We start from the raw sequence: 16241 nt of genomic DNA, 5'->3' as shown, positions 1-16241 counted from the left end.
AGGCTTAGCTCTGCCTTCCTCTGTGAAGATTTCTGCTTAGATTGACTGTTTCAGGAAGTGATTTCTCGCGGTTTTCAGAGCTGAGCCTCAACTACTAATCATTTCATGCAGAAAACCACATTTTAAAAGCGTCCTCATCAGCCACTCAAAGATTAACAAGGTTTGTATAATTACCAGATGATTATGAATGTGTTTTTTTGTTTTAATTATTGATCTTTAAGGAGAGTGTGGTTGTGATGGCCAGTGATCTCAGTGTGATGTTATATTTTATATTGCAGTGATTGATTATGCTCGCGGGTGTTTGGAACGTGCTGCTCACGGCGCAGTGAAAGTCTGTGACAATTTATTCAAATTCTGACAAGCTGGTTGTAAAACTTCAGTTCATGTGCTTTTTCCTGCGCGTGATTATGTTGCCACAAAAATACGATTTAGATCGTTTCAACCATCTTGCATCGCAAGTCTGGATTCACAGTTAACAAGAGCTAAATTTCAGCTTTTTAAATATAAACAAATTTATTAAATAGCCTACAATTTACTTATTTATAAATGTTTTTAGGCGCGTCCAGACATGTTTACCATAACAAGAGGCATTAAAATCAAAGACTGTGGTGCCATGTGGGAGGAGATGACTCATTTAGTGTTTTCACATATAGATGCCCTTCTTAAAATCTGAATTTCATCAGAGTCGGATTTAAATTATGCGGAAGTTATAAGGAAATTGATTTAATATATTCAGCGTTAAAACGAGCGGAGGGAACTAAAATCTTCTGCCTTCAGACAAACTGGCTTCTGCAATAAACGGGTACTGATGAAAACTTTTAATATTATTATTAAGCTATAGTAGTAGCCTATTATTGTTTGGACATTAGGCCTGTTGTATTCAACTATTTACTATCATGGAAGGATGACACCGTTGTTGAGCGGCGTTGTGAAACTCCTCTGTCGGCCTATCTTTCTGTTTTTATCGGTTCTGGCCTCATATCTTCACCAGCACGGTGTCCGGATGCCGCGGCCGTGATGAGTCTAATCGAGCCGGGGCATGTGGAGCTTTGATTTCCTGTCCTTCATTCACTGATAGGCTGTTCCGCCTGTGGCCAACCTGTGCCGTTAATTCATCCAGTGTAGAAGTACAGAGGTGGGATATAATATTGTGTTCATGCTAAAGCTGTTTGAAACAATCTATTATTCCATGGGAGTTCTCAGTTTGTGTTTCGGGAGACCTTTGTACAGGATTTGAATTGAGCTGATTTACTGATGAGTAGAAAATGTTAGTCACCGGGTGTGTCAGTTTAACGCAGCTCTGTATGTGGTAAAACTCCACATATAATAATAGATGATTCAATTTAATAAATTTTATTGATATTGATTATTGATCATCAAAGTGCATCCACTCCATCACTATAAAAGTTACAGGATTAATTTAATGTATCGCACCTGTGGTGGATAAAAGGCACCACGCAGGACGCGCAGCTCTCTCCTCTCCTCTATTGTTCCGTGCGTAATGACGCTCAACAGCCGCTGTAATCTGCGTCCTGAGCGAACAGAAAACAAACTGTCTCTATTATAGGGCTTCTTCCTTTTCAGCATAATGCCCAGGGTAACGTGAAACTGTCACCGCAGGCGCGAGTACGGCGAGTGTCTGTCACATAATAACAGTCCTTGATATCAACTGACCAGCGGACCGGAACAAAGCTGCGCCAAACTCTGTCCTGCGTGGAGCAAAGTGTCCTTCATATGCGTTTTATGTTTAGATTTATAGGCTACTGAATTATTGCCAATGCCCTTCTCTCATATTCTTTTAGGCAACATTATAGCGTTGTTGCAATTGTGTCTATAAGTGACTCAATATTAAGCGAGGACACAGTTGGGTCAGAGTTTCCCCCACCTCTTATATTTTACCACTAGGTGCTACATGCAGGTTCAACAAGACACCCTGGGGTGCCCCCCTGCGTTTCCTCTCCCTCTGTCCCCCTCCAAAGATTGAGTAAAGCGCTGATAAACCGTGTATCTCCTCCGACGTGTGACACGAACTGCAGCCTGGCAGCTCCAGGCGGTAGGATAAACACAGCAAAAAAAAAAAAAAAAAAAGTTACTTAGATTCAGACTTATTGTCTGATTTCTATTTTGAAACAAAGAAATAAAATGAAGAGCTGATAATTCCCCGGCTGTTTCTTGAAAGTAGAGCAAAGGCGCACCACCGCGTCATATAGGCCTTAATTATCAAGTCAAGTCCTGAGATGAGTGACGCTGCTTTGGGGAGACATGACAAGAAGTCGCCCCCGCTGCAGACTATTTTCCTATCACCTGTAACCACCCCGGGCTGCACGCTGACTAAAACACTGCAGGCGGGTGTATTTACTTGCAGCGGGTGAGCGGGGGAGCCGCAGCACAGACACCTGTCCATGGAACACCTGGCGGACGGAACGGGACTGGACTCAGTCCGCGCATGCTCCGTCGTCAGGTTGAACTCTCTTATTTAAAGCACTTGGGACCCAAATCTCCCCTCCAGAGGAGACCAAGTGTCTGCAGGGTTCAGAGCGAGCAGCACCGAGCACAGAAGGAATCCACTGCCGCTGGATTATTATTGTCACTATCGGTGGTTTCTGCTCTCAGGTCAGAGATGCCTCGATCCTTCTTGGTGAAGAGTAAGAAGGCGCACAGTTACCACAAGCCCCGGACTTTAGAGGATGATTTCAGCAGGCTGGATTCTATACTGACGCAAATCTGCTCAGGTATGTGCAAAACGACGAAATAAATTAATCATTTTCTCATCCCATCTGATGAAAGCTAATGGCCCGATGTTTTTTTTAAATAAAAACTATCTTTGAGTGCGTGGACCGCTGACAGGAGGAGAGCAAATTAAAGTGAAACTGTGCACAAAAGTACAACTGATTTGTAGTTTGAAGGTCTGGAAAGAGTCGTTCAGATTATTAATATTGGCTCCAAATCGTGTTTTTTTTTCCCGAAAAAAAAAATTTCCCTTTAAAAATTAAATAATTTTATTAAACAAAATGTAAGTTGAATTACTGATGTTGACACAGTTGGTTCTGCGATGTTATGATGACGAAAAAATCACCTCGATAGATACATTTAAACGTTAGAGTGTCGCAAGTTTTGTTTTTGTTGTATCAACATTGTTTTTCTTTCATGTTAAATTAAAGGTTACTACTAGAAATAAGGTGATATTGGTCTTAACTTTAGCTAATTTTGCACATCTAATAAATCTTGACAATTCACCTACACTGGCTTTAATGTACTGCAAGTGCCACCATTTATGTCATAGGAGATAATAGAAGTATAATAGTCGCCTGTGCAGTTAATTAGGATGACCTTACTTGATGATGTTGATTGTCCTGTGTGTGTCCTCAGAGTCAGATAAGCTCCCAGATGAGAGCGACCTGACGGTGGACACGTATGGCCTCTCCCCGGACTCCCACCTGGCTGACGCTGCTGATTTCTCCCCAAAGTCTCCGCTCAGCTGCACCGACAGTCTGTGCACTCGATCCCCGGACTACGAGGACTTCTGGAGGCCTCCGTCCCCCTCTGCATCACCGGGTACACACACGAGCACACGCACACACACACACACACACACAACTTATGATCTTGTACTATATAGAAACACATAAAAGGCCAAGAGGGGAAACAGTAAAAGCTTGATGAGGCTACAAAAACCACAGACATGTGAGGTAACAATACAAGTCGAATTCTTGTGTAGGAATAATTGTTTATTTTTCATTGTGTATGAAATTTTCTGCACTATTTTGGAGCCATAACACTAAAATGTTAAGATGATCACTTCAGTTAAGTTACATAACAAGAACATATGGGGCCTTTGTGGTAGATATAGTGAGTTTACATATTTTGTGTATTGTTCTAGTAATTTACCTACTTAATCATTTAGCCTACATATGACAGGAGTTCACGTGTTACATATAAAAGTGTAGGCCTATATAAGTGTGTTGGGCCTTGAAATAACTTTAACACAATTTTCTAAAGCTCATTGATTTATTTTAGCTATAGAGCACGCTCCTCTGTATCATCTGATATTCCTGGTTTCCATCATCAGGGAGATGTTCTCTGAAAGAACATTGCATGACTGACTTACATCGGCTCCTGTGGGGCCCTGTAAACGCCTCCTTTACATCAAATTTTCATCTGGTCTCTCTGTTCCCTTCTCCAGCTGATTCTGAGAAATCCCTGTCTCCTCTGGTGGACGACACCCAGCCCTTCACTGTCCCCTTCCGGCCCTACGCCTGGAGCAGCTACCCGGGGCCCGGGCTGAGGCCCCTGCTGCAGCAGAATCTACACCCGAGCATGGAGGTGGACCGGGGCCCGGCAGCAATGGCCTTTTACGGGGAGCAGAGTGCCCACTCAGCCCTGTACTCAGAGCGGGTTCTGGGAGAGGAGACTTACAGTGACTACAGGAGGCACGCTGCAGCTCTGCTGTTTCCTGAGGGAGGCCTGCGCGGCAAGAACCACAGTGTGAAGGCGCAGTCTGAGCTGCTGTGCTCCAGTCTCATCCTTAACGGAGCTTACAAGTGCGTCAAGTGCAGTAAGGTGAGGATGGAGCTGCATGCACAGTCTCGGCTACACAGTCTGTGAATCATCTAATATATACAAAACACCACAAGATCTGCAGCATGCATGATCCTATGTGACTTCAAGAAAACCCCAACCCTAACCCTTGAGCAAGACACTAAATCGCTCTGAGCTGAGACCTCCTTATTGAACAAAAAATATTTCTATTTCTATATATATTTCCAAAACTTCTACAACTTCTCGTTTCCCCCTCTTCAGGTGTTTTCTACTCCGCACGGTTTGGAGGTTCACGTCCGCAGATCGCATATCGGCACCAGGCCATTTGCGTGTGAAATTTGCGGCAAAACCTTCGGGCACGCAGTGAGCCTGGAGCAACACAAAGCTGTGCACTCTCAGGTGACCTCACACATTCAGTTCCTGCAGTTCACACCTTTTTTCTGCGTCTGCATCTTGTTGTCAACCTGTCTTCCTGTCAGGAAGGAGTGCGCTGACTTGAAGTCATGGGTTAAAAACCCGCCTCTGCATCTCGTTTCAGGAGAGAAGCTTCGACTGCAAAATATGCGGTAAAAGTTTCAAAAGGTCGTCCACGCTGTCGACGCACCTTCTCATCCACACCGACACCCGGCCATACCCGTGTCAGTACTGCGGGAAGAGGTTCCACCAGAAGTCCGACATGAAGAAACACACTTTCATCCACACAGGCAAGTGGAGCAGAAACACAGAAGCCTCATCCGGCACGAGTCAAATTGTTGCTCTTCCTATAATTTATATAATAATAATAATAATAATAATAATAATAATAATAATAATAATAATAATAATAATAAAAATGTTTTCTAATCGTTTTTTCAGGTGAGAAGCCGCACAAATGTCAGGTGTGTGGTAAAGCGTTCAGCCAGAGCTCCAACCTCATCACACACAGCAGGAAACACACCGGCTACAAACCTTTCGGCTGCGACCTGTGCGGCAAAGGCTTCCAGAGGAAGGTGGATCTGAGGAGACACAAAGAGACGCAGCACGGACTGAAGTGACCGAACACAACCTGTCCTGTCACCTGACTGTCCGTCCTTGTTCTTACAAAGACAAAGAGAAACTCTGACAAAGACATTTTTAGACAAAAGGCATTTTTCGCCCAGTGGCTCCGCTGCCTGCTTCGGGACATCTTGTTGGATCAAGATTCATCATGATCCGCTATCAGCTCCGTAAAAACTGAATGAAAATATATATAATAATATTAACCAACGGCAGATTTTTTTTTAATTTATTCTATGCAGGAAAGACGTGAAAATCCACCTTAGATTATAACAAACAAGGATTTTGCAGTTGAAGACATCAGCAACACTAAACAGGCCTTTACATCCCACTGATTGACTGAAGGCCCAGAGAACCAGAGATAAGCTGTGAACTGTAGAAAACAGAGATATGATATGATGAAACATGATACAACACATTTATCATGTTTGTACGTTGACTGATACGAATCAGCTTCAGTGGGCATTAAACCCAAAATATTTGTACTCACACTTCAATAAAAACCACCAGGAAAAGATGAAATCAGCGCTTCTCCAAAGACCAGAGGCTTTTATTTTGTTGGACTAATGTTGACAAAACAGCCTCCTAACACAGAAGGAGGGTCAATGCCCGCGTGTCAGCTGTTATATTTGATTTTTTTTTTCTTCTTCTTCCATTTTGCACATTTTCTTGTCAAAATAAACGTTTTGTCGTTTACAAAACAAAACACATTACGCAGCCTATTCGATTTTCTGTTTGGTTTTTATTGAATATGGAATAAAACCATAAAGTGAAATATGACTTCCTCTGTGAGTGAAATGAAATGAGACACATTTAAAGCTATTTACTGGTTTCATCACCAAAACTACAGCTAAAGTCTCCAGGAACTCTCTTTTTGGCACCTTGCAGTCTCCGTAGTCAATTTTAGTCAAGTTTAATTAATTATGCACTACTGTATTATACGATGACCACGTTGTTTATTATTATTATTATTATTATTATTATTATTATTATTATTATTATTATTATTATTAGAAGTAGTAGTAGAAGTGGCTAATTTCATGTCATTATCATGAATTATTTAACATTTTTCTAGAGCAGTAAATTATCTATCATTAAAGTAAACCAATTTATTTTAATCTTCCAGCCACAAAACAAAACTCGGAGCTACAAGGTGTTTTTGGTTTTTCTTCTCAAAGTGTTGATGTAGATGATTAAAGCAAAGGCCGATAAAAACCAGAAGGCCGGGCCGTTTCACCACCTTGCTGCCGTGATTGTGAATGCCCAGAGGCTGCTGTTTGTTTTGACCACTGTCGCCATGTGTTTGGACCAAAAACAGTGTGAGCAGATTTAACCGTTAACCAAACGCCTTTTACCCTCATGGCTGTTATTTTAAGAAAAACGACTTTTGGCAGTCAGAGGAGGCACCACATGCCGCAGCTGTGATCCTCAGAGGGATTGGTGCTTGAGTTTATTTTACTTTGGCTTTAATGTTATGGATTGTAATCAAATGTGTTCTTAACATAAACTGGTTTAGTCTGGGTGGACCACAGCACACCTGAATGTAAAGAAATCCCACTGTGTATGTGTGTGTGTATATATATATATATATATATATATATATATAAAAGTAGGAAATAAGAATAGGAAAAAACACTTTCCTATTCACCACACATCAGAATGTTCAGTAGTTCAAGTATTTACAGCAATACAGTATATGTATACTGTATTGTTTTAATATACTGGCATTATATATAGAGAGATATACATATATATACCTCTATATATATATTAGGTGCAATATATACAGGAGGTAGGAAGTATGACTGACCAGTCATTATCAAAAAATAATAAACCATAAATATGACAACAAATCCATTAATCTATAAGAGAGATACAATTATTTACATATAACCTCCATCACTTTGATACTATGGATTGAGCTGCTGGTAAGGTGACCTAAACGACTGTATTGTTGATTACTTCATTCTTTCCCTGTGCCATTGTTTCTAACGCTAACAAAACAAAAGAGAAACAATCAGTTGGTTGTCTTCCCTCAACATTGATTGAAATCACTGACTCACAAGGATTTTCTCTGCCTCACTTCCCCCCAGATCGTACAACATCCAGGCCTGCAAAAATACTGAATATTTTAAACCCCAAGACGAACAGACTGCTTTAGAACAGGAAAAGGCAAGCTCATTTAAAGCCAGGCTTACTAGAGCTGTGCGCGGTGGTTTAATGTGGCACAAGAGTGAGTCACGTCATTTATGTAAAAATAAACTTCAGGTGCAACAACATTCCATGCTGTAAAATTATTTTAAGAATACATGTTGAAGTGGTATCTTTGCAGAATGGCTCGTCTAACAGGAAATCACTAAGTAGATAAATTACAGAGGAAAATGCTGCCATCAGAAAAGGGCTCAGTCTCGGTGATGCTGAGTCTCATCACAGGGGAGTTCCCTCCTGATGCAATGAGTTTGTCATTAAGCGTCTTTAACACTGAGGCAAACTCAAGCTGCCAGCGTGACCACAACACTTTGAACTACAAGGCAAAGGGGGCGATTTCAGGTGTGACACCTCCTTGCGGTGCAGAGCACATACACTGGGACTGAACATTTCACAACAAACTCCACTCAGAACTTTTTATAAAATAAAAAGAATTGAAACAATTTGCAAACAGTGAGGTTTTTTTTGTTGTTGTTTTTTTTATCTCATAAGGTATTACACTGTTCCCTCTGAGAAAAGCTCTTCAAGCACAATCTCAGAGAGAAGCTTTTCAAGCAAAAATCTTCAAACGAGCCATTAGGCCGACCAGATTTCCTCCAAGGGCACGGGTGGATTTTTTTTTTTTTTTTTAAAGCATTACCCCACTGCCCCGAGGCATATCAAATATGGATAGAATCCGGCTTGATCGATTGGAGTGGGCGAATAATCAGAGCACTGCAGTCTGAGGCTCAAATCTAGGCCTGCATCTTGGTCTATAAGTGCACACGCTCCAGAAACAACACGCACAGTAACCACACATGCTGCACACACAAGTGTACTACTGGATAAATTTTTCTTGACAGACACAGTTGTGCAATTAGAAAGTTCAGTGTCGTGGTTTTGAATGATTCATTATTAATCTCAGATTAAATATAAATTATAAAAGAGGGATTTTAGAGACACACTTACACGTTGGATTTAGATTTTTTTTTGCATCTTCTAATGTTTAAACTGCACAAATTCCCAATCTGGAATTAAAAGAGAACATCTATTACTGGTTTTATTATCATAATGACAGAAGAAGAGTTTATTGCCTTTATTTCCTCTTGTTAAGAGATGAAACTCTTGAAGAAAGATGCGAAAGTTGTAGGAAAGATGTTACCACAGGTCACCAAGCAACAATAGTTTTTGAAACCAGACTCCTGATTTACAACTGTGATATTCAGCTTGACGCACCAAAGGAAAGAATGTGATTAAAACATCACACGCAAATACATGCAATGGGGGAGCCACTATGAGGACAGAACAAATGTGATCATTTCCCTGAGGGCAAGCAGACCTGCTGTGTATATTGTAATAATAATGTGGTATTTGCTCTCACGTTGTGTTCAGCAGATTTCACACAGGTTTGACGGGTTAGAAAGAAAGATACAGGATTTCTGGCTGCAATCTTCTGAGAAAAAGCACTGATTCATATGGTTGATACAGGAAATGATGATAAGAAGTTCTTGGAACATGAAAAGGTATGAAACAAAAACTTCTCATACCATCTGTTAACACATTTTATTTAGGAAAGTTTCTGCATCAGAGAGACTTTTCCTGCTCACCTGTCCCCTCCCCCTGCAGTTGACACGCCAACTAAGCCGGGACAGACGATGAGAGGCACGGCTCATATAGGCCACAGCCTCTTTTGTTGCGGAGGCTTATTCATTATTCACCTGATCTGAAAAACAGACTGCAAACCAACTGCACAGCTGTCATCAAGCAACAAGGCGTAGGCACAAATTATTCATGACTTTGCAAAGAAAAGGCAGCAGAATGACGGGAAAATAATAACAAGAGACATCAGCGAGGCAGCTGACAGGCTGCACACGTGTGGGGAGATCCGGGCCTCTTCAGGCTGACAAGCTTCCTCCTGGAGCACCAGCCGCAGCTACACGCACTTCCCCCAGACGCCCGCTTTTAGACTGTAACAGGGCGGCATCAAACGAGGATGCATGTGTTTGTTTTAGAGATTTTTTCCACGACTGAAAAAGCAAGTCATCTCTTAAGTTTCAAAAAAAGATCAAGGTGTAGGGTGCACCCTGACTTTCACACGTTGTATGCAGAGAAAGTTTCCAGCCCAGCATGAAACTGAACCGGTTTAGTGGTTTAGAGAGTGATTAATAGGAACCATACAAGGATCAATTCTTTCTATTTCATTTTTTCTGTTTGCTCCCTCGCTCCATGTCTCATTTTATTTCTATGTTGATGATGCATTTCTGTTCCTTTCAATAAAGCCCACTTTCTTTACAGAAATGTCTTTTTGAAGTGGAAACTGAATTATAACCAATTTTCTTTAGCTAAATGCAGACGAGACATTAGATATTCTTATTACTAGCCCTCGATATATTTCTGATCAGGTATCACCAAATCTAAGATTCTTAAGCCTGGAGATAAAAATTGTGGAACGCTGTAACATTTGATCCCAGCTTCAAATTTAATCACCGTTACTAACTTTGTAACTTTGTTTTTATTCACTTAGACACAAAGCAAAGGTATAACCTGAACTTGGTTTGGAAGATACTAAAACACACACATATAGAAGCCTTTGTTTTGTCACCTGCTGTAATCAAAAAGCTGCAGTCGGGCTACAGAGGATAACCAGAACTGAAAGATGGGGTCATGTTTCACCTGTTTCAGCTGCTCTATGCTGCCTGGCTGTTCATTTCAGAAATGATTTTAAAATGACTATTTAGAATTGATAACTTTTAGAGCATTACAAGTCCAGGCAACGAGCTAGATCACCTCAATTACCTTTAATTTTGCCTGATTTTAGTTAATTTGGCCTCTTATTTGACCCATTTTATCCAATTGATTTTGTCCACCAGGTTTTAAGCTTATATTGTCTGGTTTTATTTTATATTATATTGTTGTTGTTGTTGTTGTTGTTGTTGTTGTCTGCTTTGGCCTCATGCTGTAAAGCACCTTTTAACTGTTGTTGAGAAAAAAGCTTGATAAATTAAGTCTAATAATAATAATAAATCATAATAATAATTTTAAACCCAACATAATATGACACATTCATGCAGGCCAGTGCAGGTGTGTGTGTTTGTGTGTTTGGGGAGGGGTGGTGGGTGGACAGTGTTGTTGTTTTCAGTTTCCAGGCCTGTTTATAATGGCATGTCCCAAGGTGTTTGTGCTTCTGTGTGTGATTCAAAAGCTACGAACACGAACACACACACACACACACACACACACACACACACACACACACACACACACACACACACACACACACACACACACACACACACACACACACACACACACACACACACACACACACACACACACACACACACACACACACACTAGTGACATCAGAAAATGGTGGAGGCCAAATGAGAGCCGACATTTTTCTTTCCAGCTGCCTTGAAAGCTTTCCATTAGCCAGGCTCTGCTCTGAAGGTCTGGGGCCCTGAACAGCATGAGCCCAGGGGGTGGGTGGGGGTGGGGGGGTGGGGGGGTGGGGGGCTGCTGGTGGTGGTGGGTAGTGGTGGATGTGTGGGGGCCGGCTAGGACGAGGACTCACTTTGATGAAAGAGGGGGGCTGGTGAGGCTGTCCACTCATTTAAAGACATGTTTATCCGGTTCATTTAGCATCACATATCACTAGACAATTTGGATGTGAGCTGTCACTCAGGAACAAAAGGCTGCTCCGCCGTCACTCAGGAAGAACTCATGTCTGTGTCACAGTCCCCTGCTCTCTGGACGCTTCTACATGTAAAATTTTATATTCTGTACCTGACAAAATGAACCTGTGTTCAATCCTTTTATGGCATCTGCTGCTGGTGTTGTTGGCCTGGTTTCTAAAGTCACGTCTAATAAGAAATGAATCCTGAAGGTGACATTAAAAGGATCCACTCTGGTTAAAAGGCTTGATAACGAAAGATTCTCCTCTCTTCAGGGGAAAGACAACACATGAAAAGAAAATCAAGTGACAAGAAAGAGAGCTTTGCAGCCTTTTAGTGGGTGGTTGATATTCTTGTTCACTCATAAAAGGTTTTACATCGCAGAGAATTTGTGATGAGACGATGTGCAGAATGTAAAGCTGTGAGATTCATGCACAAATCCTCGCATGCTACACAGTTAATCTGAGTATAAATAACACTGAGCTGTTAGTACTTTTTTGTGCTGATGGAAATGATCCACAGCAGTATGTGACAGTATTAAAAAAACTGTGCAGCTTCAGTGCAGAAGGAGACCTTGGTTTAAGTATACGAACTACATCTATTCAATAAATTCAAATAAGAAGAGATCTGGTAAAGTAACCGAAAGTGCAGGTAACCGAAAGCGCAGAGTAAGCGTGAGTTGGACATGTGCGGGTGTTAGAGGTGTTGGGAGAGAACATGTTCTCGGAAAAGATCAGTCTTCAAGAGATTCTTGAAGCCAGAGAGTCTCGGCTCTGATAGCTGATAGATGGAACACAGTTGCCAAGCAGGAGCATAAGCTTGTATGATTGAGTGGAGGTAGATGGGTGAAGACCCAGAAATCACAAATTACAATGCAGTTGCAGTGCCAATAAGTTCTCACGTTTTACTGTTTTACAACATTGAATCAAAATAGATTTCATGTCACTTTCTGTGACACGGATGAAAAGAAAAGTGAAAACAAAGATCTACAAAGTCAAAACATATGTCTGCATGAGTATTCAACACCTTTAATAGTCACACTGCAGTATCACTGGGCAGAGTTTGTTTTTTGAAACCACATACCTGCATGTAGCCATGGGGAGTTTCAATTGATTGTAGTATATACAGTACATACACCTGGAAGGTTCAGCTTTTGGTTTGTAGGTATCACCACAAAACCTAACCTATAGCGCAAAGACAAAGGAACTCCTTCAAGCAACTCTGAGAGAAGGTGACTTAAAGTCAGAGGATAGACACAAAAAAATATCCAAGTCACTGAACATCCCTCCAGTCCAGTTAAATCAATCATTAAGGAATGGACAGAGTAGCTCTAAATCTGCTAAACCTACACAGAAAAGGCTTAAAAACGACATGAATGTTCTGGAGTAAAATCAGAGTCCAGATCTCAGTTCAATCTACAATCTGTGGCTCCATTAAAAAACAGGTTGTTCACTCAGAATCCTGATGCAACCTGATTGATCTGGAGTAATTTGCAAAGAAGAATGGGGAAAACATTGCAGTGTCCAGTCAGTGCTGCCAAAGCTGCTTCTATGAAGTACTGATGTTGAGTGGGTGACTAGTTACGTATTCAAACATGTATTTTGTATTTGTAATTACTTACTTCACTGTTTCTGTTCACCAGTGTCAGAGAGCCACAGTAAATCTGCTTTGATTCAATGTTGTAAAACAAAACAAATCAACATGAAAACTTGACTTTTATAAGGACTCAATGCATAAATAAACAAACCATGTACAGTACAACCCAGTGTTGTGTAGCCAAAGATTGTAATGAAGCGGTAAGATGTGTTGCAATGCAGGAAGGTTTAGTGCCTCTGTCAAAATAACACACAAAACCTCTTTCAGGTTGTATTATCTATGCAAACAGCAGATGATTTGAGAACGAGAAGGCAGCACAAGATGTTACTTTGTGATACTGTCATCCCCTTAACCAGGCCTGATTGCAGCTATGAATCTTTCTAAAAAATTCATAAGATCCATTTCACATATGACCGAGCCAAGCATGTGCCTGTATCTAAATAGCAAGGAGAGAGCGAGGCGAGGAAGATCTATAAGAGGAGTCCTCAGCTAAAGGAAGGAGCACAAAATGACAAAGATTTATTCTCAGCCATGATCAAATATTTATGCTGAGGCATTCAAGTAAAGTTACTTTTTGTGTTCTGATTTAATGAATGATTTGAGCAGTGGTAGTGCTGGGAGGCACAGATGTTGGGTTCGCTGAAGCCTGCACTAATGCCCATTCAGGGGTCTGTGTGGTCATGTGTCAGACTGCAGCAGGATCAAAGCAGAGTAATGCCATTGTGGCGATCGCGGCATAGAGGAGTAGGATGGTAAGTACTTCCACAGCCCCAGAGGTCTACACCGGGCCACGGCCGGGCAAAATGAAGCAGGAACGAGTGAGAATAATTTCTATATTAATATACTGTCTCCTGCAGGAGAAACAGCATTTCTAAATAGGATTTTTTTTATCCTGTTTCATCCATAAATTAAAATGAAAGGTGACAATGAACAATTAGTCTACATACCATTGAACCAAAACATTAACCCAATTCTGTTTTTTTTTGTCATGTGCCAGTATGTTGCCAATCACTCTATTAGAGATGGGCCACTTTACAATAGGAGTGCGCACAGTGGGATTGATCCCAAATGACAAAGCCACAGTCAAAGGAAATTGATCCAGGCAGTGCAGTGACTCTCCCATTCTCCCTCTGGCATCCACTGAAACATTAATGACCCCAAGCTGAATCTGATCTGGCCTTCTTTACTCAGTGTTTTGTCTTTACTCAGAGCTGTCTGCCCACTTAACATCCTCTGAAATAAATATATTAAAAAAATATTGATTATTTGTGTCAAAAATGGCTTTCTCAGGATAAAAGAACCCAAACTGAAAATATATGTCACCTGAAACAAACAAATAACAAAACTAACAAATAAATAACTACGCAGTATAAAAACTTTCACCTTCATAACTAGTAGTGAAAGAAAAGATTCTAAACAAAGTTGTAAAGTCTGTAAATTCAAAGACAGGTCCAGATCAGATGACCTGAAAGCAAGCAGTGAGTGGGCAGGAAGTGCCAGGAGACATCAGTGGCAGGTGAAATAGAAATTCTAACACTCGAGTGAACACTTAAACGGATAAAGGGAGTTTGAAAAAAAAAAAAAAAAAAAAAAAGGCTAAAAGCCTCCATCACTTCCAACAAGACATTGGTACCCCAAACACAGTGTGTCAGCATCTTTAAACACCGGAGAGAAGGGGAGATGACAGAATCGTTTTGACAGCCAGTTCACATGTAACATCTCCGATTCATCCACCTTGGGGAGTTGCTGGGCAGTTTTACCCCGCTGCCGGGGGAAACCAAGCCCCGTGTGTGATAGCAGAGTGGGCAGGGCCGAGCTTGTGCGCCGCGCCACGCGCCACTTATTGATCAGAGTCAGACAGGGTGTCAGTCTCCACAGCCCAGAGATACAGCGGGCAAGCAGCAGTTATCTGTGTCTATTAAGGCGTCCGCTCTGTGTGTATTGATTGGGAACAACTCGACACAGGGAATTGTCTTCAAAATGCCGATTTACAAAAGGTTGAGCAGGCAGTGGTGGAGTCTGTATGGTGCAGGCAGTATGGATTTGTTGATGCAGTTCCTGCCAGCGGCACTCGATACCAGACAGATGCTGCAGCTCAGGACAGACTGAGGTGTGTGGCCTGGGCCTTTGTCTCACCTTGGGAGCTTTCACCTCACAGCACACTGGTAGATAAAGCAGCTTTATGCCATGTTGAAAGATGTGAAAAAGACTGGACTACATTACCGCAACAGCTTCTGCCAGAGCACAAACAGATGTTCTCCAAACACACACTCAGACTGCACCCACACGGCCCCTCCCTGCGATTGTTTGCTACAGGGGCAAAGCTTTTACAAAAAGGGGCCAAGGTCAGGATTCTCCCTTGTGAGACCACAATCTCCATTAGCTGTCAGTACACTGGGGTCTCTCTTTCCCCCTGAATATATTCTACTTCTAGACTCCACTTCTACACTGGCACCACTGCTGAGAGAAGAAGAAAAATGAAATGAACAGCTCATGTGAACTCACCTCTACAGCGCAAGGTCACAGACCTAGTTGTGTGTTGACAAAAAGTCACATACTTGTACTTTCCTCTATAGAATCTACACATACAAAAATTAAGTTTTATCTACTGAGGTTTTCACATGTCTGTCTCTGAGATTTTAGCTGCCGTCCAAACGGAAGAGGAGAATAGAACATCATTTCTAGCTTTTAAAGAATTTGGCTTTATGTTTCTTATTGTCAGCAAATCCCATGAAAAAAGACCAAACCATTGATCCTACTAACAAGTATTTTAGTCTGATATTGAGCCTGATATATTCTTCTGTGTCACAGAGCTCCAGTGTTGTCCAAAAAGACAACATCAATTAACCACATTGTTGAACTTCATTACCATGACAATCCTAATAATCTAACCAGAGATTGTTTTCTACGAAATGCATTTGCACACAAGTATCAAAAGTCTGTGGTTAAACACAGACTCCATGACTCATGCACTATTTACACATGTTTGAGTAATGTTACTGAAATCCACATCACTGATCACTGATAGATAATTACTAAGCCTTCTTTGAACGTACAAAGACTTTTAACATGTGCTTCTTCAGTGAAGAATGAATATGTTGGAGTGCCACAGACATGGAAGTCAGAAAGTATGACAAAGAAAATATAGAGTAACATCAACCTTGTCCTTTACAGCAGTGTAAACGACTCTGATCAAACTCAACAACAAAG

At 41.3% G+C, this 16241-nt stretch overlaps 2 protein-coding genes across 3 annotated transcripts in view; one reads left to right on the top strand and one right to left on the bottom strand.

The window, feature by feature from the left end:
- The first annotated feature begins 28 nt into the window (after window positions 1-28).
- On the top strand, window positions 29-7122 carry gfi1ab (growth factor independent 1A transcription repressor b). Of its 2 annotated transcripts, XM_056379179.1 has the most exons (7): window positions 29-160; window positions 2614-2732; window positions 3370-3555; window positions 4184-4560; window positions 4801-4938; window positions 5078-5243; window positions 5395-7122. In XM_056379179.1, the coding sequence occupies exons 2-7, from the start codon at window positions 2621-2623 to the stop codon at window positions 5571-5573; spliced, it is 1158 nt and encodes a 385-aa protein (XP_056235154.1). In that variant the 5' UTR covers window positions 29-160; window positions 2614-2620; the 3' UTR covers window positions 5574-7122. The 2 variants fall into 2 exon arrangements, with proteins under 2 accessions (XP_056235154.1, XP_056235153.1); XM_056379178.1 differs by having other exon boundaries at window positions 29-2732.
- Window positions 3415-16241, bottom strand: part of LOC130171256 (protein SPO16 homolog) — a 25546-nt gene continuing 12719 nt past the window's right edge. The window contains exon 7 of the mRNA XM_056379182.1: window positions 3415-3543. The gene's annotated coding sequence lies outside the window, so the exon portion shown is untranslated. The remainder of the gene's footprint in view (window positions 3544-16241) is intronic.

The sequence above is a fragment of the Seriola aureovittata genome, chromosome 6, assembly GCF_021018895.1.
Source record: "Seriola aureovittata isolate HTS-2021-v1 ecotype China chromosome 6, ASM2101889v1, whole genome shotgun sequence".
NCBI lineage: Eukaryota > Metazoa > Chordata > Actinopteri > Carangiformes > Carangidae > Seriola > Seriola aureovittata.
Note: the sequence above shows the minus strand (reverse complement) of the source record. Positions and strands in the feature narration are given on the sequence as shown.